The sequence below is a fragment of the Cervus canadensis genome, chromosome 32, assembly GCF_019320065.1.
Source record: "Cervus canadensis isolate Bull #8, Minnesota chromosome 32, ASM1932006v1, whole genome shotgun sequence".
Taxonomy (NCBI): Eukaryota; Metazoa; Chordata; class Mammalia; order Artiodactyla; family Cervidae; genus Cervus; species Cervus canadensis.
In genome coordinates this window covers 38,283,424-38,310,724 of record NC_057417.1, presented here as the reverse complement: position 1 = coordinate 38,310,724, position 27,301 = coordinate 38,283,424, and the positions used below count along the sequence as shown (strand labels likewise).

At 58.3% G+C, this 27,301-nt stretch overlaps 5 protein-coding genes and 3 non-coding genes across 10 annotated transcripts in view; 3 read left to right on the top strand and 5 right to left on the bottom strand.

Annotated features, from left to right (window-relative positions):
- Positions 1-5,514: 5,514 nt before the first annotated feature.
- Positions 5,515-10,147, bottom strand: MSRB1 (methionine sulfoxide reductase B1). The gene is made up of 4 exons (XM_043456102.1): positions 9,937-10,147; positions 8,106-8,254; positions 7,673-7,787; positions 5,515-6,371 (listed from the first exon to the last, which is right to left on the bottom strand). The coding sequence occupies exons 1-4, from the start codon at positions 9,989-9,991 to the stop codon at positions 6,340-6,342; spliced, it is 351 nt and encodes a 116-aa protein (XP_043312037.1). The 5' UTR covers positions 9,992-10,147; the 3' UTR covers positions 5,515-6,339.
- A 355-nt stretch (positions 10,148-10,502) lies between these two features.
- RPL3L (ribosomal protein L3 like) lies at positions 10,503-17,271 on the bottom strand. Of its 3 annotated transcripts, none has more exons than XM_043456101.1 (10): positions 17,121-17,271; positions 16,332-16,524; positions 15,083-15,251; positions 13,834-13,969; positions 12,383-12,569; positions 12,128-12,288; positions 11,838-11,939; positions 11,254-11,349; positions 10,896-11,015; positions 10,503-10,641 (listed from the first exon to the last, which is right to left on the bottom strand). In XM_043456101.1, exons 1-10 carry the CDS (start codon positions 17,121-17,123, stop codon positions 10,585-10,587), a joined length of 1,224 nt encoding a protein of 407 aa, XP_043312036.1. In that variant the 5' UTR covers positions 17,124-17,271; the 3' UTR covers positions 10,503-10,584. The 3 variants fall into 3 exon arrangements, with proteins under 3 accessions (XP_043312036.1, XP_043312034.1, XP_043312035.1); XM_043456099.1 differs by lacking the exon at positions 17,121-17,271 and adding an exon at positions 16,741-17,097; XM_043456100.1 differs by lacking the exon at positions 17,121-17,271 and adding an exon at positions 16,619-16,669.
- A 2,162-nt stretch (positions 17,272-19,433) lies between these two features.
- Positions 19,434-21,806, top strand: NDUFB10 (NADH:ubiquinone oxidoreductase subunit B10). The gene is made up of 4 exons (XM_043455409.1): positions 19,434-19,721; positions 20,938-21,076; positions 21,278-21,417; positions 21,636-21,806. Exons 1-4 carry the CDS (start codon positions 19,574-19,576, stop codon positions 21,737-21,739), a joined length of 531 nt encoding a protein of 176 aa, XP_043311344.1. The 5' UTR covers positions 19,434-19,573; the 3' UTR covers positions 21,740-21,806.
- Positions 21,807-21,990: 184 nt separating this feature from the next.
- Positions 21,991-24,304, bottom strand: RPS2 (ribosomal protein S2). The gene is made up of 8 exons (XM_043455406.1): positions 24,178-24,304; positions 23,835-24,014; positions 23,660-23,749; positions 23,194-23,301; positions 22,764-22,937; positions 22,518-22,677; positions 22,205-22,296; positions 21,991-22,119 (listed from the first exon to the last, which is right to left on the bottom strand). Exons 2-8 carry the CDS (start codon positions 24,009-24,011, stop codon positions 22,039-22,041), a joined length of 882 nt encoding a protein of 293 aa, XP_043311341.1. The 5' UTR covers positions 24,012-24,014; positions 24,178-24,304; the 3' UTR covers positions 21,991-22,038.
- On the bottom strand, positions 22,363-22,491 carry LOC122433652. Its single transcript, XR_006267142.1, has one exon. It is a non-coding gene; the product is annotated as a small nucleolar RNA SNORA64/SNORA10 family (small nucleolar RNA).
- On the bottom strand, positions 23,007-23,140 carry LOC122433650. Its single transcript, XR_006267141.1, has one exon. It is a non-coding gene; the product is annotated as a small nucleolar RNA SNORA64/SNORA10 family (small nucleolar RNA).
- Positions 24,305-24,512: 208 nt separating the features above from the next.
- LOC122433664 lies at positions 24,513-24,639 on the top strand. Its single transcript, XR_006267154.1, has one exon. It is a non-coding gene; the product is annotated as a small nucleolar RNA ACA64 (small nucleolar RNA).
- A 509-nt stretch (positions 24,640-25,148) lies between these two features.
- Positions 25,149-27,301, top strand: part of RNF151 (ring finger protein 151) — a 3,052-nt gene continuing 899 nt past the window's right edge. Inside the window, 3 exon segments of the mRNA XM_043455407.1 lie at positions 25,149-25,885; positions 26,246-26,391; positions 26,700-26,796. Coding sequence (XP_043311342.1) covers positions 25,826-25,885; positions 26,246-26,391; positions 26,700-26,796 — 303 coding nt within the window. The 5' untranslated portion in view covers positions 25,149-25,825.

The following is a 27,301-nucleotide window of genomic DNA, read 5'->3' as shown; positions in this document are numbered from 1 at the left end:
CAGTAGCAGCAGGGTCTTGTTCCCAGAGACCAGCTAAACGTGAGGACACAGAGGGACAGAAATGCTTGCAGGGCAGACAGGATTCCTAGGAGTGGGGACCCACTGCGTGTTCACATATATGCACCAAGCCTGCCTGGGGCCCTGGGGTTCGCCAGGAGGAGCCAGACCCATTTCCCATGCCAGGATGGCCCCAGCTTGCCTCCAGCCACCCTCACCACTCTCCTTGGGTCTTCCTGGGAGGCTCAGCAGAAAGAGGGCTGTTTGCCACCCGTCCCCTGCTTCCCCAGGAGAGGGCGGGGCTCCAAGTCCCAGGACGCATAAGTGGACCCTGCAAGCTGCTTCCCGCCCACCAGCCTAGCCCAGCTCCATTTATAACAGTCCTCCTAGGCTGGGAGTCCCAGCCTCGCAAAGGAGAGGGCTGGTAATAGCCTTTAGGCCCAAGGTGAGTTAAAGAGGGCAGAAAGGGGGGCCCACAGAAACAGGACTTCCTCTGCACCCCCCACCTCCTCCAGCTTCGCAGCTGCATGCTGGGCCTCTTGGAGCCTTGGAGAAGTCTGGGAGTCATCCAAGAACGGCCACTGGGGCTCTGTGGCCAGGTCTGTCTGTCTGTGCCCTGAAGGGGGCCCCCACGGGCTAAACACATTCCATCAGGAACTGGGGGGCCAGTGCAGGCTCAGGAAGCCCATGCTCTGCAAGGGCCGGGACCACACTCACATGCACACAGGCAAGAGGGGCTTCGGAGGCCTCGGCACCAGCCCCAGCCACCATCCCCTGTCCCGTGTGGAGAGCCCCAAGTTTGAACCTCCCTGCACACCAGTGACCTACTCACAGCCAGCAAGGCCAGGGAACAGACCCCCATGGAGGCCCATGCCCCTCACACCCATCCACCTGTGCTTCTAGGGGAAACACCCCATGCCCACAGTTGGCCAGACAGATGGGCAGATGGGCATTCAGCCAGGCTTGTTCAACTAGGGCTTGAGAAGACCCAGAGCCCAGAGCCCCAGAGCCCAGAGCCCCAGGGCCGAGCATCCTGGACATGCACCTTGCATTCTGCTCTGCTCCCCGCCAGATCCCCCACTAAGGAGCAGGCTCCCTGCTCGGACAACAGGACCTGCAAGCCTGACCGCCACACCCTCGTCAGAGAACAGTGACTCCACCCTTGTCCCGCATACAGTCAGCACTGTCCTTCCTCTGACACTGGCTTCCCTGTCCTCCCCCGACTTCCAGGCACACCCCAGGGGCTCGACCTCAGAGATGGAGCACAAACACCCCACCCTAGCCGAGACCAAGGGACCGAAAAGCCACCAGCAGCAGGCAGACAGCATCTCGGGGAGCAGAGCCCATGGGCCTTTCTACTCTCTGCTCCAGCCTCCAGCAGTGCAGCTGCCAAGCCCTTTGAAGCCAACAGGAGCTTGTAAATGTCCTGACTGAAGATGAAACATGATAAGACATGAAGCCAGAGGCTGAAACACAGATAATCTCCAAGGTTTTACCAGGAACAAGTCACGCCTAGAGACAGGTGCTGGGGGAGCTGAGGGGCTGGGGTGGAAGGAGATTATTGGCAGGTAACCCCCTCCCCGGCAGCCTCCCCTCTTTGCTGCCAGAACTTCACCAACCATCTTCCCTGCGCGTCTTACCCCTAAGCTCCTCTAGCTCTAGAGTCCAGGGCCAGGGGTAGGGTGACTGGCGTTCCTGCCTCCCCCAGGCCACGGATACACTCACACAGATGTGTGGTTCGCTCTTCCTGAGACTGTGCGGCCCCCCACAGAGGGAGCAAGCAGAGGCAGTGTGGTTTGGTGCGCATTCATCTGATGCTACCACATGCAACCCCCTTTCAGGGCTCACTCTTTGGGGTAGGGAAAGAGATTGTTGTGCAGTCGCTCATATCTGATTCTTTGTGATCCCATAGACTGCAGCATGCCAGGCTTCCCTGTCCTTCACTATCTCCCAGAGTTTGCTCGAGATTCATGTCCATTGAATAGGTGATACCACCCAACCATATCATCCTCTGTCACCCCCTTCTCCTCCTGCCCTCAATCTTTCCAAGTTGAAGCTCCAATACTTTAGCCACCTGTTGGAAACAGCATCATTGGAAAAGACCCTGATGCCGGGAAAGATCGAGGGAATGAGATTCCACCATTCTAGAGTGGAATCTGCCTGGTCTAGAGGCCCAGGCACAGGGGGTTTGGGTGCAGATGGTGTGCGTAATAAAAACAACACAGTTACGATAAATAAATAACTCTGCTACCACTTATGGAGTCAGGGATCAAGGATCAAGATGAGAGGGGGTTCTGCAGAGCCTTGGCAGGCAGAGCATGAGGGAACCACTGAGGGAAGTTACCTGGTTTGATGATTATTTTTCAAAGACCACACTGGTGGGGACAGCTGGGAGAAGTGGACAAAGATGCGTGAGAGGTGGAACCTCAGGAATTGGTGCCCCCTCAAATGGTAAAGAATCCTCCTGCAATGCGAGAGACCTTGGTCCGATCCCTGTGTTGGGAAGATCCCCTGGAGGAGGGTCTGGCAACGCACTCCAGTATTCTTGCCTGGAGAATCCCCATGGACAGAGGAGCCTGGTTGATCTACAGACCATGGAATCGCAAAGAGTCAGACACTGAGCAACGAAGCACCCAGCGTGGGCCAGCAGATACGACGAAGGTGTGGAAGGGCCACAGAGAGGAGGCTGGGGGCATCAGAGCAGGTGGGTCCCACCCAAATGCCCTGGAGAAGGGTCTGGGGCTTGGCTGGGGCTGGGAAGGATCAGTCACCACCTTCCCAGCCCCCAGCTCTGTCTGCTTCTGCTGATTCCAGAAAGAGGCACACTGGGCCTCCACTGCTATCCCCACACCAGAGCATAACCTCTGTCTCCTGCTCTGAAAGCAAGGAGTCTCAACCACTGGGCTGCCAAGGAAGTCTCAACCAGAAACTGTCTTTTTCTTTCTTATTATTTATGTATTTCCCTGCACCAAGTTTTGGTTGCTGGCATGTGAGCTCTTTGATCTTGGCTGTGGCATGCGGGTTCTTTGGCTGCAGCACATGGGATTTAGTTCCCTGACCAGGGATCTAACCTGGGTCCCCTGCATTGGAAGTGCAGGGTTTCAGCCACTGGACCACCAGGGAAGTCCTCCGACCAGTAACTGTCTTGAAGCCCACTAAATGCGCCTCCGCCGCACCCTCGGACGCCAGGAGGCCTCTGCCCGTGGGGGAGGCTGGGGGGCACTGGCTTCTCGAGCCAGCCCGGCTTGGAGCCGGGACGATGCGGGCGCTGATTCCTAAGTGCGGCGGGGAAGCGCGGCGCGGGCGGGAGCCGGGCGCGGGGACCCGCCCAGCCGTCGACGCTGCTGCCGCAGCGCCCCCGGCGACACCACGGGGAAGTGCCGCGCCGCTCAGAGCTGCTCTGGCGCTCCTGGGGCCTGAGCGGCCTCTGCCGGTCCTCCCTGCACACGGTCCCTGTGCCCACTCCCAGAAGGGACCTTGAGGACTGGTTGACTCGGAAGGGGATCATAGCGCTAGGCCCCCAGCTGGGCCTGGGATGGGGTGGGGGCACGTGGCTGGCTTGGTGGTGACCTTCACCGACCTCTGCAGGCGCCCCCTTCCATGTGCCGCCCCTGCCCACATGCATGCAGGGTGTCAGGGGGTCCTGAGACCTACCAACAGGACCTGAGTAGCACCCTCACCAGGGTCACGGCTCTCCCTGGCACTGGACTTGTCACTCAGAAGAAATGAAAGCCCTGAATGAGTGAAAGCCCCAGGCATCATCAATTCAATCATCTGCTGTGTTTATTGAGCCCAGTCTCCAGGCTTCCCAGGTGGCTAGTGGTAAAGAAACTACCTGCCAATGCAGGAGATATGAGTCTCAAGTCCAATCCCTGGGTCGGGAAGATCCCCTGGAGAAGGGCATGGCAACCCCCTCCAGTATTCTTGCCTGGAGAACCATGGACAGAGGAGCCTGGTGGGCTACATTCCCGGGGTCTCAAAGAGTTAGACACAGCTGAAGTGACTTTGCATCCACTCACACCTCCAGGCTGGGGATCAGCAGAGTCCCACTGGTCCCCTGTCCGAGGTGCCCTGCCCTGCCATGCCCGGGCCTGCTGGCTAGTGTTGGCAGAGCAACCGGAGCTGTCTGCCCCTGCATGCAACCCTTGGCTCAAAAGGCTATGTCCCGGGGCCTCCACCCGGCAAAGCAGGCAGAGGTAGGGGGCAGAGGGGGATGGGCTCTCAAAAAGCCTTTTGTTTCTCAAGAAGGAACTGCAGCTGCAGGCCAGAGGTTATGATGCAATCCTACAGGGGGGGTGGGGTGGATTTATGATTCCACCCAGTTCTTGGTAGAAACACTGTCAGGGGCCATCCACTTCCAGGCTCCCAGCATAAGGGGACCTTGGAGTCCTGGTGCTCACCCTCCTCACTCCCTTCCTCCCAGAACACTGCTTGCCAGCCCCCAGTTACCACCCTGTACAAATGAGTGTGGGGCCCCTGGGGTGCAGGCATCAAGCACTGCCACTCACAGCTCCCCTACAAGTCTCACCATCCCCAGGCCCGGCCCTCCAGCCCACTATGCTATAGCTCTGAGCCCAAGGGGCAGCTACAGGGGTGTGGCCTGGACACATGGGCCCAGCTTGCCCCAGGAAGCCAACTTGCTCTTGGGCCAAGTTCAAGCTCAGGGGACACCCTAGCCAGAATGCAGAGCCAGGAGTGCTGGGAGAGGTGAGCAAAGTCCAAGGTCCTTCCTGGCCCTGGAGCTCAGTTTCCTGCTGACCACTCAGCTGGCTCTGATTCATTCATTCATTCATTCATTCATTCTGGGCATGCAAACTGGCTCAAGGGCTTCCCAGGTGGGCTCAGTGGGTAAAGAATCTGCCTGCCAATGCAGGAGACAGAGATGTGGGTTCCATCCCTGGGTTGGGAAGTTTCCCTGGAGGAGAAAATGGCAACCCACTCCAGTATTCTTGCCTGGAGAATCCTATGGGCAGAGGAGCCTGGCGGGCTACAGTCCCTAGGGTCACAAAGGTGAGACATGACTGAGTGACTTAGCACAAACTGGCTCAAGCCTGTGAATTGACAGAGGAGTCTAGTGTCTGTCTTTATGATTCAAGTTAGACTTCTGCTCATACAGGGCTTCCCAGGTGGCACTAGTGGTAAAGAACCCACCTGCTAATGCAAGAGATATAAGAGACGCAGGTTCAAGCCCTGGGTCAGGAAGATCCCCTGGAGGAGGAAATGGCAAGGAGGAAATCACCTTTATGATTCAAGTTAGACCTCTGCTCATACAGATCAAGCGAAGTCAGGCTTCCAATCTACTTCGCTCTGAGAAGCACCCTGCCCAACTGGCCGACTCTAATTCTGTGTGAGTCAGATTATTCTGACAGCCACTTTGACTCTGTTGACCGGCACTGTGAGCCGCCATTGGCCCTGCTGCCCTGGGATCCAGTGACTCCCATGCATTCCAGGCTTCCAGTTAGTTCAATGACAGCTGCTCTCCTGTAATTCCTGATGTGGTTAATAAAGACAGCAAGCCTGGGTTCCATTTGTTTAGTGGTCTCCTCCTGATTACTCTAGAGAGGATTCAAGGTGGAAGGGGCTTCACCCTCCCCCCCGATGGCAGGTGCCTCAGAGCACATGCAGTGATGTTTGCTCACTGTTTACTGGGAGGGGTTGACAGGAGGCTGTGAGCTCAGGGTCCCCAGCCTTGCACTGTCAAGATGATGAAGCAATAGCTGCTTTCCTAAGCCCGAGTGAGGCAAGCCACATCCGCACAGATGGTGCAACCAGGTTCGGGATTTCTCCTCCTGTAACTGAGGTCAGAGTCCATCCCCTCTGCCTGCTCCCCCAGCGGGTCACAGGTCATCACCACTCTGGCTGCCTGCAAGGGTTTAACCAGAGAGAATCATAGAGTGACCGGGCTGGGGCAGCTGGCAGAGCCACCCCTGTCTGCATCCCATCTCCTGGCACAGCCTGGAGAAGGTGGGCAAGAGCTTTGGTGAGGGCGGCGCCATCTCAGGGCTGGGCCCCATGGGGTGAGTCCAGACAGGCAGTAAGGGGGCAGTGGGCTGAGAGGAAGAGAAGGTGGGGCTTGCAGCATAATCCAAAGATAGACCAGGCCCGGAGTCCACACCCTGAGACCCCATGTGAGCCAACAGCAGGGCCTGTCCTTGCAGCCTGAGTGTGAGCCTTCTCTTCCCAGCAAGAGCCTGTTCAGAGCCAAGGCCTCGGGAGTCTTCCTGAGGTTTCAGCTACTCCTTTCTCCCAACCCTGACCCCCCTGCTCTGAATGTCTGTAGCTCCACGACTGAGGTGGGTGGCATCAGGTGGTATCCACCTGATTTGGGTATGGGTAGCCCGCCTACTGTCCCTGGGAGGCAGAGGTTTCTTCGCCTGAAAGAAATGAGGGAGGGGAGAGAGAGAAACAAGTCGCTGTTAACAGGTCTGACACCGCTCCCTGGGCTATCCCAGTGTCTCCAGCCTACAGCTCAGGGAGGCCAGGAGGACCCAGACCCCTAGTCTGGGGCATCTGTGTGGCCGGTTCATCTGCTGAGGCTGCAGGATAACCCAGAGTCTATCCTTCCTCCACACGTCCCGGAGGACGAATAACCACACAAGGACAAAGTACTCTCAAACCTTTATCACATGCTGGCCCTTAGGGACACCTTCACTTAACCTCCACAGTGAGGGAACAAACAGGTGCTATTAGCAATCCCATTTTACAGAGGATAAAACTGAGACTAGGAGGACTTCCCTGGCGGTCCAGAGGCGAAGACTCTGTGCTCCCCCTGCAGGGGACCGGGGTTCGATCCCTGACTGGGGAACTGGATCCCACATGCTACAAGTAAGAGTTTGCATGTCGCAACTGGGACCCAGAGCAGCCAAAGAAATAAATATTTAAAAAGCAAAAACTGAGACTAGGGGCTGGCCACAGTCCCATGGGCAGCAAATGAGGAGAGGGGATTGAGCTATAAAGAGCACAGAGAAGTTCAGAGGGCGGCTGGGGAGGCAGAGTGCAGAGGGCCAGAGAGGAGGCTGGCCTCCAATGGCGTTAGTTGCTCAGCTGTGTCCGACTCTTTGTGACCCCATGGACTGTAGCTCACCAGGCTCTGCTGTCCATAGGATTCCCCAGGCAAGAGTACTGGAGTGGGTTGCCATTTCCTTCTCCAGGCCTGACCCAAGGATCAAACCCAGGTCTCCTGCATTGCAGAGGACTTTTTCCTGTCTGAGCCACCGGGGAGCTCAGGTAAAATGCACACAAATGAAAAAGGGCCCCTAAATATCCACCAGTGATGAATGCTGCCAACACACACACATTTGCCAGCTCCTACTGCACGCCAGAACCCAGAGCACTCTAGGGCAGCCAGTCTCAACAGGCCTGTGAAGGAGACTCTGCCATCACGCCCACTGCACAGAAGAGGAGGCGGCTCAGACAGGCCGGCAAGCAAGCCTGCAGCCACACAGCCCTGGTCCTCAGCCTCTGTGCTGCCCTGCATGTGATCAACCAGCGTGGGAGGCAGGACAGCTGTCTTTTGTCCCTGCCCCGCAGCCACCCTCCAGTGGCCCTGGGCAGAACCTGGGCGGTGTGCTTTGGTGCCCCCACCCTTTGTCACCATAAATGAACGAGAACAGTGTACCCTTGGGCCTCTAAAGTTTACACAGGCCTGTGCCCAGGTGCCAGGAAGCAAGCGCACCTTTAGGGATGAACTTCAATGAGCTGCTGAAAATTCAGAAGCGGGACTGTCCGCGCTTGGGGCCATCGTTCAGGAACTCATGGCCCAGCCCATTGCCACACCTGCCACAGGATACCTGGGGAGACAAGACAGCCATTAAAAACAGCTAGAGCCACGGCCCCCGCAGCGGGAGTCCTCACGCCCATTTCCCAAGGTAACTGCTGTCAGCCCCATCCCACAGCCTCCCCGGAAAGCAGTCCAGTTTCCCTGTCCTCACCAAGGCCCCAGGGTCTCTCAATAGTTCGGGGTGGCAGCTCCCCAGGCTGAGGCCAGAGGCCTGGAATAGACAGATGGTAGGGCCCTGCAGCTGAGGGGGAGCAGCAGGAAGGGGGGGCCAGTTCTCAGGTCCCCCTGGCCAACACCCCTTCCCCGCCGCCCTGCTGCTACCACCCACCTTTATGGCTCCCGGCCGATTGTGCTCTGGACGCTTGGCCACACTGTCAGCGTGGATAGTCTCAGTGAAGGCCGGCCACGGGGATGAGTGTGCATACTTGGAGCGGCTGGAGAAGAGCTCATAGCCACACTTGGCACACACGTAGATACCTGGGGCGGAAGGGAGGCAAGAGCAGAGATGCTGGCTCCAGCACCTCAGGGGTGAGCTCCCAAATCCTTGGTGAGACGCCAGGAGAGGACAGCAGGACCCCAGTTACTAGGTGGGCTGCACATCCTCCCCACGCACCCACCCACCACCCACAGGCTTGGACATCAACTCTGTGGGGGAGATACGGCATGGAGCTCATGTTGAATGGTTCTGAGCCTGTGCCAGAGACCAGGAGAGTCACTTTTCACACTTATCTCACTGGCTCTTCTTAATAACCCTGTAATGCAAATGTTCCCATTTAACAGATGAGGAAGCTGAGGCGCAGGGATACAAAACAGCTACAGGGTGTGCAGCCAGGAAGGAACCCAGGCAGTCTGATGAGGACACAGCTCTGCCCCCCATACATGCAAACAAGCCCCACCACCACTAGCCCACCTCCCTTCCCACACGCTGACCCTCTGCCCAAAGAAGCCTTAAGCTGGAGTCCAGCCACCGGCCTACTCTCCAAGCAGGAAAAGAAAGATCCCAGCGAAAACACTTCTGGTCCAGACAGAGGGCCCAGGAAGACGGGGCAGGGAGAAAAATGGGTTTTAAACTATCCCCAAAAGATCACTTTGAGGGGGGAAAAAAGGTTGCAAAATTGACTTGCAGAACAGGAAACTGCTTGGGGGTCCCTCAAGGGGTACTGAGTCACCTTTTGCCCCCTGCCCCGCCTAGAGACAGTCTACCCTGGAGTCCATGACCACTCAGCATTTAACAGTAACTTGAGGAAAAAAAGAGGAACCAGGAGATACCGTGGATGTGAGGTTTCTAGTGTGGCTGAGTAGCCGGAGGACAACCCCAAGTCCCACAACCAGAGGGTCCTATGTCGCAGCTGGCTCACAGAGATGTGGGGTGTAACAGCCCAGCCCCCTAGAGAGTTGACACCCAAGAAACCCCGCCCAGGGGTAGGTCGCGGCTCTTGTTTTGCTTGTGGACATATTTTTACCAAATTAGTCCATGACCAGGCAGCACAGCCCAGCATGTGATTCACCTGGATCTTTCAAAGCTTGGGGCCAGGGCTAAGGGTGGGCCATGCCCCAGCCAACCACTCACCCCTCACCTTCCACCTCTCCTAGCTGGCCCAAGGTGTCCAGTCAAACTTGACTGACCATTGGCAGCCTGGCCTGGTTACCCAACCCTGGGCCCCCTGGGAAGGCGGGGGAGGCACCCAGGCAGTTACATTTGGATCCCAACGGGCCATTCTGTGCTTTCCAGCTCACCCCGCAGGTCTGGGGAACTGGGGAGGAAAAAGGGATGGGGTCATAACCGCGCGATGCCCCAAGGAGAGGGAGCCAGTCACAGGAGCTGCCCCTGGACAGGACCTTCCAGCGCGTCCCTCTAAAGTCCCGATCCTGACCCGGATACCCCGAAGGGCGTTGCCACCCGCGCTTACCCTGACCGCACAGATTTCCCCGGAAAGGGCCACGCTCGCACTCAAGGCCTGTGCTCTCTCCAGCGTCTCCCTCCCCTGGGTACCCCTACTCTCTGGGCCCCCCAGACTCCTCCCTCCTCCGTATCGTCTTCGCCCCGCATGCGCTCCTCTCCGCGCGGCCACACTCGTTCCGCGTTCCTGGGGCTCCGCCTCCACCCGGAGAGCAGCGACGGCCCGGCCCGCTGTCCTCCCAGAAGTTACAGATCGTACCCGGCTCAAAGTGGTTCTGGAAAATCTCGCCCCCGAAGAAGCTGCAGAACGACATGGCGCCGGAAGGACGGCCGCACGCTCGCCGCCTCCGACGGATCCGAGGCCAGACTCAGGACCGGGGGCTTGGGCCCGCCTCGCGAGAACCAATCCCTCTCCGATCCCCGCCGGGCCCGGGCGCTCGGAGGCCCGGCTCCCCCAGGCAGCCAATCACGTCCGGAGATGCGAGACACCCTCGCAGGGCCCGCCTCCCACTGCCCCGCCCCTTTCCGCGGACCAATCCCTCCCCGGAGCTAGCGCTCCGACTTCCGCCTCCGGGAGGGCCCTTCCGAGGACACGCCCCCGCCATCTTCCAGCAGGCCCCGCCCACCAGCCAGGACCTTGCCTCTGCGGTTCCCGACGCCCAGCCCCGAGCCGCAGGGCGCGCCGCCGAACCGCGTCCGCCACTGGGCGGCGGCTGCAGAGAACCGGGAGACACGTCAGCTTTCTCCCCTTCCCAGCTCTAAGCCCCGGAGTACCGGCTGTTGACCAGCCTTTCCGTGCCCCCCAACTCTGAGACACAGCGGAAGAACTGCCTCTGGCTTTTATTAGACTAGGGCACCAGCTGGGGTTGCGCCGCGCTTCTTCCAGGCCCCCGCCGTCTCATTCTGCCTACAAGTCTCCCGAGGTCTCCGGCTTTTCCTTCTCCAGATGCTTCTTCTGGGGACCCTGGGGGGCGAGGGACAGGAGGAGGGTTAAGTCACAGGGTCTCACCAGCCGCCTGGGTTACTCGGAGCCAGCCCTGCGCCCCCTACCACGGTCCCTCCCCTGCTTTCTTTCCGGCAAGACTGCGCGTGCCCAGGACTAGACCCCTGAAAGCCCCTCCTGTGGATGAGTGCAGGGGCATGCGTGCCACAGATGCCCGCCCTGGGACAGGTGGGATGTGGGGTCTGAGCCCCAGAGAGCAAGGCGGATGGGCTCACCATGAAGGCCCTCTTCTCTTGGGCTGTCTGGAAGCGGCCGTGGCCAAACTTGGAGGTGGTGTCAATGAACTTGAGGTCGATGTTCTCCAGGGCCTGGCGGGTGTGGTGCACCAGGAGGGACTAGGGCCCGTGGGAGAAGGAAACGTCAAGGCGGGAGGTCCCCACTCAGCCCCTCCTGTCACCTCCTGTCCACACAGGAGGGTCTCACTCACCCACCTTCTGTTAGAACCCCTCCCTTTTTGCTTTCCCCACCCTGCCCTCCTGGAGCGGGCTGGGGGACAGAACAGACCAGCTCCCCCCCCAACCCACTCCATAGCCCATGGGGCTCCCACTCCCCAGCTCGCCACCTGGCACTGACCTTCCTCAATGTGATGACCCGCTTCTTGGTGCCCGCAATGCAACCCTTCAGCATGACGAAGTCGTTGTTGACCTCCCCGTAGTGCGGGAAGCCACCCTGAGGGAACGTACGTCCAGAAAAGAGGCTCTGGGTTTAGGGGCCGCTGAGAAAACTAGGGGAACTCCCCTGGCCTGGGGTGACACTCTAGATCACATCAGGACAGTCTCTGAGCCAGACCCTAAGTCCATCCTGCGACTGTCTTATTTAAAACTCTGTATTTTACAGAGGGGGAAACTGAGGCTAGGGGTAGGAGGTGATGTCACTGCTCCCAGCCCCGCAGCTGCCGCATCCTGCAGCTGGGGTGTGAGCCCAGGCAGCTTGGCTCCAAGGGTGGAGTCGGAGCTGCTGCACCCCGAACTCTGGGAAAGCAGCTGGAGGACATGCTGTCTGCAGCGGAGAGTCTGAGGATGCAGAAAACGGCAGGGGTTTGGTCCACCCTAGCGGCGGCTTGCTGGTGCCTGAGTTCTTGGGAAGGGTGGTGCCCCACAGGCCTGCCCCACACACGCACACCAGACCCCTCAGCCAAACCGGCCGCCCACTCTCACCAGCGGCGTGATGGATTTGTCGGTCACGTCGTAGCTGGTGGATGCGTTGTTCTTAACCACCTTCCCGTCCTCTGTGTGCAGCCCCCGGCCGATGCGGTAGATCTGCCAGGAGGACAGGGCATGTGGGGGACAGCAGGTGGCCTCTGGGGTCAGCAAGATGTCCACGCCCATGAGAACATGGGCTGAGACCTAGGCGCTGGAGGAGGCATTTCAGAGCCTCAGGAGCCAGGAGGTGTCTGGGTCCCTGGGGTGTGGTCATGGACATCCCCCCACCAGACCTGTGGACACACCTTCTTGTTGAGCTCCGTGCGGTGATGGTAGCCCTTCTGCCCAGCCCGGGCGATGGAGCAGCCCACGCGGGCAGGGTGCCAGGCACCAATGCAGGCCACCTTGCGCAGCCCCTTATGGGTCTTCCGCGGCAGCTTCTTCGTATGCCAGCGGCTCGTGACACCTGCAGGCAGGAGGGGCTGGTGGCTGAGAGGCCAGCGTGGTTCCCGCCCCCTCCAGGCAGCCTCGCCGGAGCCCCCATCCCCACCCGGCCCTACCTTTGACGCCCCTGCCCTTGGTGACGGCAATGACGTCGATGACTTCGCTCTGGCTGAACACGCTGTGCACCGGTACCTGCTTCTCCAGCCGGGCCTGGGCCCAGGCCACCTTCTCAGCCACCGTGCCGCCGTTCAGCTGGATCTCCATGATGTGGGCCTTCTTCTGCCGGAAGGGCAGCAGCTTCATCTGGCAGATGCGACACGGCCGGTTGGTTCCCAGAAAGTCACCCCCACCCCCCCATCTTTAGACACGGCATGGCCAGCTGGTGTCCCCTGGCAGGCCTCTCGGCACACGTTCATTCAACAGATGATCCTGCGCTCTGGTGTGGCTGTGTGCTGCGTTCTGTGTGAGGAACTGGGGACGCAGCTTGCCATGAGGCAGACAGGGCCCTGGCCCCCACGGAGCTACCAACCAACTGGGGAACAGAAGCCAAGGAAACCCTTGGAGAGGCCTGTGTTGTGATAGGATAGAGGGTGGAGGAGACAGTCCTTGCACGTGAGGGTGGTCAAGGACGGCCTCACTGAGGAGGTGACATCAGGAACAAGAAGGATCCACTAGGTGAAGATCTGAGAGCTTCTAGGGCAGAGGGAACCGCATATGCAAAGGCCCTGTGGCAGGGAAGATCCTGGTTGGGGGGCAGGGGGACAGAAACAGGGCCAGTGTGTTTGGATCGTGGTGAACAAGGAGGAAGGTTCAGGATGGGGACAGGGATAAGGAGAGGTGAGCAAAGTCCTGGCCAGGCAGGTCTCACGGGGATTAGCTGGGGATTTATTCCAAGTGTGGGGGGTGATGTGGTCGGACGCGTGCTTTTACACATCTCTGTGCCGTGTGAGGCACAGGCTGTGGGGACCCCCCGGCGGAAGCAGGGCTGGGTTAGGTCACAGCATAGGGTCAACCAGCACTGGTGGAGCACCTGCTGGGGGCGCAGCAGTGAGGAAGTTACAGCCCATGAAGTTCACGTCCATGGACGGAGACGGGTTAACCAATGACGCACATGAGTGGGAACTGCACGTGTGAGAGTAACTGAGGCAGCTGGGGAGGGCCACCGCCCCAGGCCTGGAAGGCTTCTGTGAATGTTCCAGAATAAGGCGGAAGGGGTTGGTTACCTGGACCCTACTTATAAATGTGGATTCACACATGTGTGCCCAACGGGAGGCACCAGCCCCCCACACCTGCCTCAGGGCAGGAGATCCAGGACCTTCGGGGCATTTCAGGGCCTTGGTTGACCGCTGGTGTGGTCGGTGCCCTGCAGCCCTCACAGATGCCCAACACGCCAGCCCCAGGCTGCCAGCGGCCCGCGCGACCGGTCAGCCAGCGCCCTGGGCCTGTGCCCGGGGCTCATGGTATTTTTAGGCTGACATTTGTCAGGGCTCCCGGAAGCCCGGCTGGGGGAGGGTAGACCTGGGGGGTGGACTGACTAGCCAGTGTGGACCAGAGGGTGGGGGCTGACCTGGGTGTGGACGATGACCCGGATGACCTTGCAGTACTTCTTCATGGCGGCAAAGTCCTTCTGCAGCTGCTTCTTGCCGTCGGCGTCACGCCACCTCTTACAGGCCTTGGTGAAGGCTTTTTTCTTGCTCTTGTGCCTGAGCCGTGCACACAGGATGCTCAGCAGGGCGAGCGGGGTGGCCTCCACTGCCCGCAGTCCACCAAGCACCGGTTAGATGTCCCCCTCCGCCCTCCTCCCCTTCCCAGGGGAGGCACTTCTGGGTCCCTGGGGTCCCTGGGCTGGTTCCAGTCACCCTCTTTAAAGCACAGATGGTCCCACCCTCAAGGCCTCAGTTTCCTCCTCCGTCAAGTGGGTACCCTCCCTGCCTCCTGGAGCTGAGAGTGAGCAGGTGCGCTGGAGCCTGGGGAAGGGACGTGCCAGCCAGCCCACGGCCACATGCCCACCTGGTCACAGCTGCTGAGCCCGCTTCTAAAGTGAACAGCCGGGACTGGCCAGGCCGCAAGCCCCATCATTCCTAACCCTCCGCAGGACACTGGAAGATGGGCATCAGTATCCCCATCCTACAGATGAAGAAACTGAGGCTCACGGAGATCAGAGCCCCCAGATGAGGAGCAAGCTGATCACAACTGCAACAGCGAACATAGGCCAGGTGGCGTTTGCCAACCTCTTTTTCTGTGCTGAGCACTTGACACACACTACTCATCTCACCCTCGTGACTGCCCCACGACGCGGGGACCTGTCCTGTTCCCGGGTGATGGTGTCTGTGGTGTGTGTGTATGGCAGAGGGTGGGGTGAGATGAGATTCTAAGAGGTCCATCAGCTTGCCTGTGGTCACACAGCCTGCTCTGACACTGGGGCCCAGGACCCTCACTTCCCGTGGAGACTACGGTGCCTCTACCTCCATATGGAAGGCGGGTCTGTGAGGGTCGTCAGTCAGGGAGGGGGCCTTCCCTTTCAAGACTTAATGCCAGGGAAGATTTGAGACCTAAAGAGGCCTTTCTTTCTAGTGAGCTTGTCAGTTGTCATTTCCCTTTTCACCCTGGCTGCTAGGAAGCTCAGAACCAGCTCTGACATGCATTACCCTGAGGTGGAGAACGTTTGCTTTCTTTTTTTCTGCTAACAGCTTCCTCTCCAGCCCTTAGTCCTTGTCTTCTCCTGGAGTGAAGGCACCCCACACACACCCTTCCCTGCCTTCTACTCGCTGTGACACCCCTCCCCGCGCCCGGCCACCCTGCTGGATGAGCCTCACCAGTCCTTGTAGAAGCGGCGGCGGCACTCGTCACTGAGATGCTCTGCGAAGATGGTCTTGAAGCTCCGCAGGCCCCTCGGGGTGGCCACGTAGCCCACCACACCCACCACCACCAGGGGTGGCGTCTCCACGATCGTCACTGCCTCCACCTCCTCCCGCTTGGAAATTTCTGGATGAAACCCAGAGACAGAGAAGACATGGAGGGGGGCCTCCGTGTCCCATGGGGAGGAGAAGGGTGGAGGAGCCGACCACAACCCACCCGCCTGTGAGAGCGCAGAGCACCACAGCCCCAGGGCTGCTGCAGACAGAGGCCCCTGTGCGCAGGGCCCCAGGCCCCCAGCCCTCAGCCTCCCCTGGCGGTCCAGGGGTTAGGACTCTGAACTTTCACTGCCGAGGGCCCAGGTTCAATCCCTGGTCAGGGGGGCTTCCCAGGTAGCGCTAGTGGTAAAGAAGCCGTCTGCTAATGGAGGAGATGTAAGAGACACGTGTTCAGTCCTTGGGTCAGGAAGATCCCCTGGAGGAGGGCATGGCAACCCCAGTATTCTTGCCTGGAGAATCCCATGGATGGGGGAGCCTGGCGGGCTACGGTCCATAGGGTTACAAAGAGTTGGACATGACTGACGCAGCTAAGCATGCAGAGGGAACTAAGATCCCACCAGCCTTGTGCTGAGGTAAAAAATATATATATATACAATAGAAGAGATGAAGAGCAGATGAGGGTTGCCAGGAAGTTGGGGGTAGCAGCTGTGGCTGTAAAAAGGTCACCAGGATGGACTCTTGTGGGAATGAAGTGTCCCAGGGTGGGGGGTATATGCATTTACATGTGACAGAACCGCACAGAGCTACATAAACACACATCTTATTCAGGAGAATCCTGCATGTCACTCTCTGACTGTGACATAGTACCATGGTTACAGGAGATGTTTCCTTCAGGGAAACCTTCAGGGTACGTGGCATTCTTCTTAAAACCACACGTGAATCTACGAAGCTCTCAAGACCAGAAGTATACTGTCGCGCCTGCCCTGAATCCCAACTCATAACTTCTCCATTTCCTCATCTGTGAACCAGGGGCGATGACAGATGGGTTCTGGGGGCGTGGCCAGCAGTCAGCGTCTGACCCTTTCTGGGATTGTTCCCCCTCCGGGAGCCCAGGTGTGGCTCCTGGCATCAGAAAGGCCTCCAGATCTCCCGGAGGTCCAGGGTGCTCTGCCCGCCGCCCGCCCCCGGGAGGGCCCCTCGCAGCACTCACTGAGGCCGGGCCTATGCACCTCCCGCAGAGTGTGCGTCATGCCCGCCTTGTAGCCCAGGAAGGCCGTGAGGTGCACGGGCCGGCTGGGGTCATCACGAGGCCACGTCTTCACCTTGCCCCGATGCCGGCGGCTCCTCTTGTGTGGCAGGAAGCCCAGGTGTCCATGCCGGGGGGCAGAGAACTTCCGGTGGGACTGGGGGCGGGAGGGGAGGTAGGTCAGAGCTGGGGTCTCCCCGGGAAGGGCGGCTAGACTGCCGCAGGGTCCAGACTGGAAGTGAGCCAGAGACCTTAGGCTGTGGCCTGGTGGTCTTCCGGGCCTGCATCGTCCACGAAAAAGGAGGGAGCTGGGGTCTCCCCGGGAGGGGCGGCTAGACTGCCGCAGGGTCCAGACTGGAAGTAAGCCAGAGACCTTAGGCTGTGGCCTGGTGGTCTTCTGGGCCTGCATCGTCCACGAAAAAGGAGGGAGGCTTCACCGAGGGCAGTGTCTTGGGGACAAAGCCAGCTTCGGCCCCCGGCCCCCAAAGGCTCCCCTCAGTGGTCCTCAGTGGTCCTGCCCGGCTGGGCCCAGCAGATCCTCGCTGCGGCCAGGGCACAGGGGCAAGGGGCCACTGCCATCCGTCCCCCCACCTTACCCATCCTGGAGGCCTGAGCCCAGGCCTCCTGCTGTCCCCCTACTCACTGACCCCTTCACAGGCCCAAGGACCTTCTCTGCTGGGAGAGACCCCAGGAGCCCACCTGCCCCTCCCCAGGAGGCCTCCGTGCTCCCCACCCCCACCACAGCCCACTGACCATGGCAGCTGGTCCTTCGGGTCAGGAAGGGAAGGGGCCTTCCCGGCAGGCACCGGAGGTCGAGTGGCAGGGCCAGGATGCACAGTGGCCAGATCCCAGATTTAGCCCCTGGCAGGGGAGCTCTGTCATCTCCCGTGGCGGGTGTGAGCTCTGGTGCCAAGAGCAGGCCTGGCCCGGGGCCGGGCGAAGGGGGGCAGCCGGGGCAGCCGGGGGGACACCTGGAGCCCGGGCTGGCACTCCTTCCCAAGGGTCCTGGGATGCTCACACACCTTGTCTTCTGCCTCACGGGACTCTCCAGGACAGGCGCAAGCTGGCCTGGTAGTGGGCTGAGGAGCCCAGGTTGGGGGGCTTCCCTCCGGCAGCTGCCATTAACAGAGTCTGCGTCCAGTTTGCTGGCCTTGAAGTTGAGTGGATTCCTGTCCTGAGGGCTGTGAGCCTGAGCTAGGCAAACTGGGGGGAGACGGCGAGGGCTGGATGAGTGCCCAGAGGATCACCAGAGTGTGATTCAATGTCAAGGCCGCTGGACTCTAGTAGCTGTGAGCCAAGAACTCTTAGATATTTTTATGAACTCACTTTTTTTTTTTTGAACTTACATTTCAAAGTTAAGTTTAGAATTAAAAGGGCATTGAAATCTCCTAATTTTTTTTATTCAAAGAGTCTATGGCTATAAAGCCTTTTAACTTTAGAGCGAGAGATTTTTTCATATTTGTCGATTTGTTTGACTGCCCTGGCTCTTAGTTGCTGTGTGTAGGATTCTCAATCTTCATTGCGGCATGCAGAATCTTTAGTTGCAGCATGTGGAAACTAGTTACCCAACCAGGGATCGAACCCGGCCCCCTGCATTGGGCGCACAGAGTCTTACCACTGGTCCACCAGGGAAGTCCCAGAATCAGACTTTTTATAGGCCTGATATATCTCTGCAGGTCTTGTGGACTTTGCATCATTGGGTGCTAAAATTCTGTGCTAACGAAATGTTACCATTCTTCATTTTTGTCATTGCTTTTTAATGACAAAGCTACTTTTAATTCTTTGGGCTGTGACCAACAGGAAAAAAAAAAAATCACTGGGCAGCGGTAACCCCCTCAGCCCAGAAATGACCCGGGGAAAGGGACTCTCTGAAGGAAAGAAGCACAGAAGGGACACGCTGCAGACTCAGGGCCAAGGGCACACACCCTCATGCTGCGCCAGGAGCACGTGCTAGGGGCTGCAGACACACAGGTCAAGGGTCAGAGGCTTGGACATGGAGCCATGAAGCTTCTTGGGTTCCCCCTTCTTGTTTGCCTTTTTCTTTCTGCTGCATGATCTCCAAATCTGTCTGTGGCAGGCTGGCAGCAGAAAGCCGTCATCTGGGCGCTTTCCCTTAACGGAGTACTGAACTCTGCTTTCTCTCATTCCTGTCATGGTAATGCCTCTGGCCCACCGCCGTCGGGTCCCCTGGTTCAGTCCGACATTGCAGTCCAGTGTTACTATTTGCTGAGTCTGACAGTACTATGAGTTCATGATTTGAAGATCTGAGGATGCTGTGATTCTGGATTCTGTGTGTCCATAGAGCTAGTGGCTGACCCCAGCCTCTGGGCAGGAAGTAACCAGCACCCACCCTCCCTGGTGCTAGCCGGGGGCTATACCTGGTATGGAGATCACAGAGGGTAGCCAGCAAGGCCCTGGTCAGTGGAGCTGGCCTCAAGGGCACAACAGTGTTCAGGGCCAGGATGGAACCCTCAGAACCAGAACAGAGTGCCCTGTATCCAAGAGAGGAGCCACTTCTCCCTAGTGGGGGTGGGGGTGGGGGTGGATGGGGCAAACCCTACACCCTGTGCTGCCCCAGGCAGCATCCTGTCCCCCCAGGCGCCCTGCTAGCTCACCGGCATCAGCCAGTCCATGAGAGGCCCTGGCAGAGACAGTGGGGCCCAAAGAGGGCCGTAGGGAATGGACAACCCAGGAAGGCTTCCTGGAAGAGTAGAGTATTTGATAGTTTGCATTATCTGTTGACTTCACTCTTCTGAACTGAGTTCGCCATCCTGGTGTGTTCATCATCCTGCTCCCTGCTGCACTTGGCACGTGCATCTGAAATGAGTGGCTTCCTTACACCTTACTTACACTTCTTACTGTGTCTCTCTGCTCCCAGGATTAAACTAGGGTTCTTCTGTTTCTTTCACCGCTGATAGCAACGCCCAGCGCACGGCAGGCACTCCTCGCATATGCGATGGCGCTACGATCCCACGCGGGGGCGCTCGCGCCGGCCTCGAAGCGTCTCCTGAGAACCCGTAATCCTCCCGAGGCCTCCCTTGGGCGGTCAGGGCGAACTACAAGTCCCATGGTGCCCTGCGGGCGCCGGCCGTCCTACGCAGGCGCGGCCGCCCTCGGGTGTCCTCTGTGCGGGCGAGCTAGGCCGCGGGACCCGGGCGGAGGCCGGGCAGCGCGTCCGAGAGCTGAGCCCGCTGCCCGCCGCAGCCATGCCGGACAGCTGGGACAAGGACGTGTACCCCGAGCCCCCGCGCCGCACGCCGGCGCCCTCGCCGCAGACCTCGCTGCCCAACCCTATCACCTACCTTACGAAAGCCTTTGACCTCCTCGTGGACCGGCCGGTGACCCTCGTGAGAGGTACTAGCCCCACCGGGCCCCCCGCCCCCGCCCGGGTCACTCGGCGTGGACCCCACTGCACCCCAGGCCTCCTCGCCTCCCGGGACGCCCGCCGTCTCCCCCCTCCCCGTACGGCCCTTGCCCCCAGGGGAGCCGTCCACGCACCCCTGGGCTCAGGCGTCTCACATATTAGGGGCTGTTTGCGGACCGAAGTCATCTGCGTTCCGAGAGGCTTGTTAGATCCCACTCTCCAAGTGCGCTGGGAATCCCGCATATTTGCACAGCAGTCGGTCTGGGAAGGCTGTTGAGGTGCAGAGGTGCTCCGGTACCCCTTCGCAGGCCTACAAAATGGCCCTGCCACCGAGGTGTACTGTAACTTGCCCTCCCTGAGCTGCCCAAATGCCGCCATCTCTGGTCCAAACCAGGTGAATGTTTTTTAAAGCCATTGTTTTGTCACCCAGCTCGGTGGGTGCAGCACCCAGAGCACTGTGCCCTTAATCACTAGTGCCAGGGGATGCGTCCGTGCAGTTAATCCGTTCCTTCAACAGCAGAGCATTTGGGGTGCATAGCATGCTCTGGTGGCTTTCTTCTGGTGGAGGCACTAGATGCCTGCCCCTGCCAAGGTCTGGAATAAACAGGAGTGGAACTGCTCCCTTTTGTGTAGCAGTTTTTTAGGAAGTGTTTTCTCTGTCTGGATAGGTGAGATCTCACTAGATCCAGCTTGTTCATTTACACATGGGGAAGTTGAGGCCGAAGGTCAGAGGTGGCAGAACTGGCAGTGGAGGCCTGCTGATGGCTCCCTGTTGGGGCCTCTTTGCCTCTACAGTGGAGTCCCTGTGCTCTGGGGGAGGTGGGCCAGCAGGGCTAGCAGGTGGGGGCTTGCAGAGCACAGGCTCTGAATCCTGCCGTCTCAGAGACTGGATGTCCTCTCTATAAATGAAAAGGCCCCACCCTACACGGGGTTGCTGTGGGGACAGAGTGAGATGAGGGTGGTGCCTGCCTTATAGAACTCTCCATAAACTGCAGACATCCGGGCTTGTAAACCCAGTCCTTTCCAAGACTGGCTGCCAGCCCTCCCACACCTCTTTGGGAGTCGTTGCCAGTCTTTGTAAAACTGGGAACATTTGGGGAGCCTGCCTCTTCCACGGCTTACGAGAAATACAAAGCTAAGAGCCCCTTCAGACTGTGACCTGTCCAAACCAATAGCCTTTTTGGGTCTGGGCTTTTCCCTTTGCAGAGTTTATCGAGCGGCAGCATGCCAAGAACAAGTATTACTACTATCACCGTGAGTTCCGCCGCGTGCCGGACATCACAGAGTGCCAGGAGAAGGACGTCTTATGCATGTTTGAAGCAGAGATGCAGTGGAGAAGAGATTAGTAAGGCCTCCCCTTGGGCTTCTGTTTAATCAGGGGATACAGAGAACCCTGCACAGTGAATGTACCCTGTTGGGGGCCATCATGCCCTTGGGAAGCCATGGGTGGAAAGGCCAAACCACAGGGCTCCCATGCCCTGCCTTCATTTTACTCTCAGTACAGGAAAGGAGTCCTTACAGACCATCTGCCTTGTTTTCCTTTCAGCAAAGTTGATCAAGAAATCGTCAACATTATCCAGGAGAGGCTGAAGGCCTGTCAGCAGAGGGAAGGTGAGAGCCACAGGCAGAACTGTGCCAAGGAGCTGGAGCAGTTCACCCAGGTGGTCAAGGCCTACCAGGACCGCTGTGAGTTAGCCCTCCTGCCTCTCCCACCTGCCTGCCTTCCCGATCCTACTTCCAATCTCCACATTGGCTCTGTGCTAAACGCTTTACTAACTAGGGCAGTCTCTGGAGGTTTTGAGTCACCCTGTTTATCTGCTCAGTGACCTGCCTTAGCTCCCTCCATGCAGAGGTTCCCCTCATGACCGGAGTGGCCCATGACTCCCCGCCCATCTCTCTCCCAGATCACGACCTGGGGGCCCATTATTCTGCCAGGAAGTGCCTGGCAAAGCAGAAGCGGAGGATGCTGGCCGAGAGAAAAGCTGCCAAAGAGGCCGCCGCCGCCTGAGGCCGCTGTTTGTCCCTGTGTGTCCTTGTGTCGTCACTGCTGCTCCAATAAAGAGTGAGAGAGCCTGTGCCTGTGGTGTTCCTTTCAGCTCCTAGACACACTTTTCATCTCACTGGTCCTACTTCCTGTCCAAATTCAGCCACCACTGAGCTTAAGTCCAGTGGCTTCCACTGCTGGGGGGTTGGGAAAGATCCCATCAGCTACACGTGTGACCAAAAACATTTGGGAAGAAAAACAAGACCAACTATAAACCGGTTTCATTCACTTTATTATTCTCTTTGTAAAATTATGTTATAAAATTATGTGGTGGCTACAGCTGGGGCCTGGGTCCTCTGCACGGAGACTCTGGTGTGGGTCTTCACAAGATGGTCAGTAAATTCCTAGAAAAACAAGACACTTTTAGTTGTGCACCTAGACAGAGGACACTCCCCTCTGCTCTTCAACAGGGTGGGGGGCAGGCAGTACCTGATATGGAGACTTGGTGAACACCGTCTCTTTCCAGAGGTCAGGAGTGAGGTAACTGTAGGTCTTGGAAATGGCATCAAAAGTGGCCTTGGCTAGAAAAGGGAAAACCAGAGAAGGCTGGTGAATTCACCCGAGGTGAACCCCCAGATGGAGATGGAGGCTGTTGCGCTCCTAGGAACAAACAGGCCACTGTGGGCCAGTCTGTCGTGCATTAGGAGGGCCTTCCTCTCTCTCTCTGAAAATACGCCCACCACACACAGAATGTGGCTAAGCGGAGCTGAGAGAAGCTGGAGTTGGCTTGCGGGCCACCTACCGAAGTTGCCCAGGGTGGCGGTGCAGCCCCTGGCAGAAGTGTAGCAGTCGTCGATGCCGGCCATCATCAGCAGCTTCTTGGGCACAGGGGCGGAGACGATGCCAGTGCCTCTGGGGGCAGGGATGAGGCGCACCAGCACGGAGCCACAGCGGCCAGTCACCTGGGGAGGAGTAGAGACGTCAGGAGACAAGACAGGCGGGAGTCTACACCTGTGCAAGCCCTACTGTGCACCAGCATCCAGCCTACCTTGCAAGGAACCGTGTGGGGCTTGCCGATCTTGTTCCCCCAGTAGCCCCTTCGCACGGGGACGATGGACAGCTTAGCCAGGATGATGGCCCCACGGATGGCAGTGGCTACTTCCTTGGAGCACTTGACACCCAGACCGACATGTCCATTGTAATCCCCGATGGCAACAAATGCCTGCGGAGAGACTGACGTGGGTGGTGGGCCAGGGGCCTCCACAGCATTAGTAACCACCCACCACACATTGTCTGTTGCGCCCCTCAAGGCAAGACTGGCCACCAGGAGGCCAATCTGAGATCCTGAGGAGATCCTTCCTCTCTCTCCCCTTTACGAAAGTCACACGTGTGACGCCAAGTGCAACCATGCAGAGCTGAGAGAGTCTCGTGAAAGCCCCTGGCAGCAACTGCCCAGAAAGCTATGATGACTGGGGTACCTTGAACCTGGTCCGCTGGCCAGCACGGGTCTGCTTTTGCACGGGCATAATCTTCAAAACTTCATCCTTGAGGGACGCTCCCAGAAAAAAGTCAATAATCTCAGACTCCTGCAAGAAATAAACTCATTACAAAAAAAAATTAACAAACACCTAAGGGGTAATCTTAAGTGTTAGTTACTCAGTCGTGTTGGAGTTTTTGGGACCTCATGGACTGTAGACTGCCAGGCGCCCCTGCTCATGGGAGTTTTCCAAGAAATAATCGGTAGCCATTCCCTTTTCCAGGGGATCTTCCCAACAAAAGGAATCGAACCCGGGTCTTCTGTATTGAAGGCATTTTCTTTACTGTCTGGGCCACCAGGGAAGCCCAGGGAAAGTGGGAGTCTAGAACCTCTCAACGTTTGGCCAACGACAAGAGTTCCCTCGACTACAGGCCACAGCCCCATCGCGGATGAGGACCCGTGTTTACCTTGATGGGCAGAGAGAAAAGGTAGATCTCCTCCAGGGACTTGATCTTCATGTCCTTGACCAGGCGGCCCAGCTTGGTAACGGGGAGCCACTGCGAGAAAAAAAGGCGCAGGTGACCAGGGCCTCCTCCCCGGTGCCGCCCAAGGGCCCGCCTCACACGCCCAGCTCAGACCTACCTCCTTGTCCTCGGCCTTGCCTCCGCGAGCTCCGCGGCCTCTGCCCCGGCCCCGACCGCGGCCACGACCCCGGCCCCGGACGCCACTACCGAAGCCTCCGCGGAAGCCACCGCGGCCTCCCATTCCAGGGCCCCCCGGGCCTCCGGGCCCTCCCGCAGCACCGGCGTCATCCGCCATTTGCTAAAAAAAGAAACAAGAACCAGCCGGTGAGCAAAGTCCTGGCATTTACAGCCGCCTCGGGGGCCCAGGCCGGGCTCCACAACGGAGCGCGGGCGCAGCATCCCGGGCCCCGTCGGATGGCGGCCCAGGCCCGCCTGCCTCAGCCACACACAAGGCCACTCACGTGTTTTCACGAAGAAGAAGGAAGAGATCGCGCGCGACGGTGTCTTTATAAGGCGCCAAGGGTCGCGAGATCTCGGTTGCCCCGCCCCAATGGCGATTCGCCAAGAGTATATTAAAGAGCTCGTGATTGGCTGCGCGAGGCCCCGCCCCCGCCGAGCTCTGCGTGCGCATGCGTGTCTGTGGCCCCGGAACTTGCGCAACCCATATAAGGACTCGCGCCAGCGCCACCTCGCATTTTTTGCCTGCAGGTAGGTTTGTGCTAGTCGTTCCTTTGGCTCCCTGCTGTTCGCGAAGCTGTTGGGGCGGGCAGGGGTGGGGGTGGTTTGAGAGGTCGGCGTTGACTGAAAATCACCTTCGACTTTGACCGTGGCCGCAGGTGAGATTCGGCGCCCAGAGCCACCGGGGGCTTTAGCTCACTGCCCGCTTCTCCGTGTGGGGATGTGAAACCCAGGCCCCGACACGCGCCGCCGCTCCGGGCTCAGTTGCGGCCTCTCGCGTGTTTCGGACTCTGGTATCTGACCTTGTCTTCTACCCGCAGGACAGCTGGATGCCCAGAACCTGAGGCCAATGCCGCCAAGACCGTGGGGGGCGGCGGGGGGCTCGCCTTTTATCTTTCAATAAAGCTGTTGATTTAATTCATCCGTGTGTGCGTGTGTTCTTGGTCCCCTGGTTATCAGCCTGCAAAACGCATCTGTGGCTGCTGGGACCGAGGTGTGCTGTGGAGGAGATACCTTTGTGGGACATCGCTCTTCCAGCCGTCTCGGCTCTGCTTTGAATTCCACCCAGGGATAGAACCCGGTTTTGAAGGTTGGCAGGCGACTCCTAAGGTCCCACCTTCCAAAATCTTCTCGGATTTGATGAACTCTACACTCTGGCTTCTTTGATGGCTCAGATGGTAAAGAATCCACCTGCAATGCAGGAGACCTGGCTTCACTCCCTGGGTCAGGAGGCTCCCCTGGAGAAGGAACTGTCTACCCACTCCAGTATTCTTGACTGGAGAACCCCATGGACAGGGGAGCCTGGCGGGCTACAGTCGATGGGGTCTCAGAGTTGGACACAACTGAGCAATTTAAGCCTGTGCAAACACCCACTGGCATGGAAACCAGTTCTCTTCTGTGCCTCCTATATGGGGATATGCTAGTTTCCCAAGCTGGAATTGGTTTACCCATCCATGCCTTTCCTCATAGGTATACCCAGGTGGTCAGAGCAGGCTCTGGGAGGCTCTCCACATTCCAGGCTGCTGCTTTGGTACCACAGAAATCAGGTCCTCATTCCTGGTCTGTACCCTGGAAATAACTGTGGGTCAGATCCCAAGAGGCCTGGTGATGGGTCAGTGTCTAAAGCCCCCAGAACTCTTGGGGGCCTAGTCACCTCGGCGGCACCACGTGAGGAAGGAAAACAAACCATGTGCTGTACTGGAATCTCAGCTTTGAGGAAGTAGCCCCTAGAAGCTTGGTTCCAGCCTTACTGCTGTTTGAAGGTCAACTGTCAGCCACCTTGAAGTCAGGGGTTCCAGAGACCTGTCCTGGGTATAAGCTGCCCTACCCCTGAGGCTCTTGAGGCAGGAGCAGAGCCAGGTGGTACCCTGGGCCAGGGCTGTGATTGGCTTGAGCTGGACAATGCCCCTGTGATGTCGGCCCGCTCCTGCTATGAAATGGCGACTCCTGAGCCCTGGCTTCAGTGGAGCTGCCGTCCAGACACAGATCATGGTGAGCTCTTAGACTGTGCCTAATTTCAGAGACCTTCCCAAGCTGGACCCCACTCCTCACTGAGATGATCTGCACAATGGGGTACAGGGCCCCAAATGGGACAAGGAAACCTTTCAGAGGCCTCTGGCCCAGGTCTAACTCCAGGCCAAGGCCAGCTTCTACAGCTGGGTTTGGTAGAAATGGGGGATCTCGGCCCTCACTGCTGCCCCCTCAAACTGGGTGCTGACCCAACCCTCCATTTATGGTTCTCATGTGGCCCACCTCCCAACCAAAGCTTCCTGGAGTCCCTTTCTGGGCATGTGGAGAAGGGAGTCAGATCCTGGTCCCAGCCAGGCCCTGATGCAGGCCTGGCCTTTGCAGAGTGGCGGGTATGATCTCAACCTCTTCACCAGCCCTCCCGATTGCAACTTTCTGTGTTCTGTCTGCCACGGAGTTCTCAAGACGCCGGTGAGGTTGCCGTGCAGCCACATCTTCTGCAAGAAATGCATCCTCCGGTGGCTATCCAGGTGCTACTGGGCACCCAAGAGGCTCGGGGGCCAGGGCAGGGCTGGGGGGGTCATTCCTAGAAGCCAGAACAGAGAAGAAGGTCAGCCAAGCACTGGGTCATGGTGGCCGTTAGGTTCAGCTGCCAAATCTCCTGGGATGCTAATATATGAGCTGGGCCCCTGTGGAATCTGCACCCCAGCCTCAGAGCTTAGTGCTCCCTATAAAGCCCTCTTATGCCTCTTCCAGCTAGAGAGAAAGAAGGACCGCCCAGGGAGGCATGTTGTTGCCACCTCCACACCCAACAATCACCCCCACTCATGTCTCCTAGACAAAAGACCTGTCCATGCTGCAGGAAAGAGGTGAGACGGAGAAAGATTGTCCATGTGAATAAACTCCAGAAGATCATTGGCCGCTTGGAAGTCAAGGTAACTCAGAACACCCCCTCCCATCACCCTCCCCTCCTCCCCTCTGCATGGGTCGGGGCAAAGCCAGCAGAGGGGTTGAAAAGAACCCCGTTCTCAGAACTGAGGGTTTCTATTCCACCAACACACTGCTCCCCTTAGGGTTATCAGACCTGGCTGAATGTGAGTCACTTCTCTACAACATACTTGATGTGTGGTTTTGGGCAAGTTACCTAACCTTTCTGAGCTCCAAGAGCCCCAGCTGTAAAATGGGGATTATAAAGGATGGAGAGTCTGCTCTGGTGCCATTGCTCTCCAGCCTCATAGTTTTATAGATAGGGAAATTGAGATTACAAAAAAAAAAAAAAAACCTTGGGCTGGGCGGGAGTGCCTTTTTGGTCTAGTGGTTAGGATATTGGCACTTTCACTGCACAGTGTCAGTTCAGTTCAGTCGCTCAGTCATGTCCAACTCTGACCCATGGACTGCAGCACAACCAGGCCCTCCCTGTCCATCACAACTCCCGGAGTT

Coding starts and splice junctions, on each gene's coding strand:
- RPS2 (XM_043455406.1), bottom strand. CDS start 24,011: ATGGCGGATGACGCCGGTGCTGCGGGAGGGCCCGGAGGCCCGGGGGGC. Junction 23,750..23,834: donor GCAAGGCCGAGGACAAGGAG/GTAGGTCTGAGC, acceptor TTTTTCTCGCAG/TGGCTCCCCGTTACCAAGCT. Junction 22,120..22,204: donor TCACCAAGTCTCCATATCAG/GTACTGCCTGCC, acceptor TTGTTTTTCTAG/GAATTTACTGACCATCTTGT.
- RPL3L (XM_043456099.1), bottom strand. CDS start 16,776: ATGCAGGCCCAGAAGACCACCAGGCCACAGCCTAAG. Junction 16,525..16,740: donor CCACCAGGCCACAGCCTAAG/GTCTCTGGCTTA, acceptor TCCCGCCCCCAG/TCCCACCGGAAGTTCTCTGC. Junction 12,570..13,833: donor GGGTCATCGTCCACACCCAG/GTCAGCCCCCAC, acceptor CGCATCTGCCAG/ATGAAGCTGCTGCCCTTCCG.
- NDUFB10 (XM_043455409.1), top strand. CDS start 19,574: ATGCCGGACAGCTGGGACAAGGACGTGTACCCCGAGCCCCCGCGCCGC. Junction 21,077..21,277: donor ATGCAGTGGAGAAGAGATTA/GTAAGGCCTCCC, acceptor TTTTCCTTTCAG/CAAAGTTGATCAAGAAATCG. Junction 21,418..21,635: donor CAAGGCCTACCAGGACCGCT/GTGAGTTAGCCC, acceptor TCTCTCTCCCAG/ATCACGACCTGGGGGCCCAT.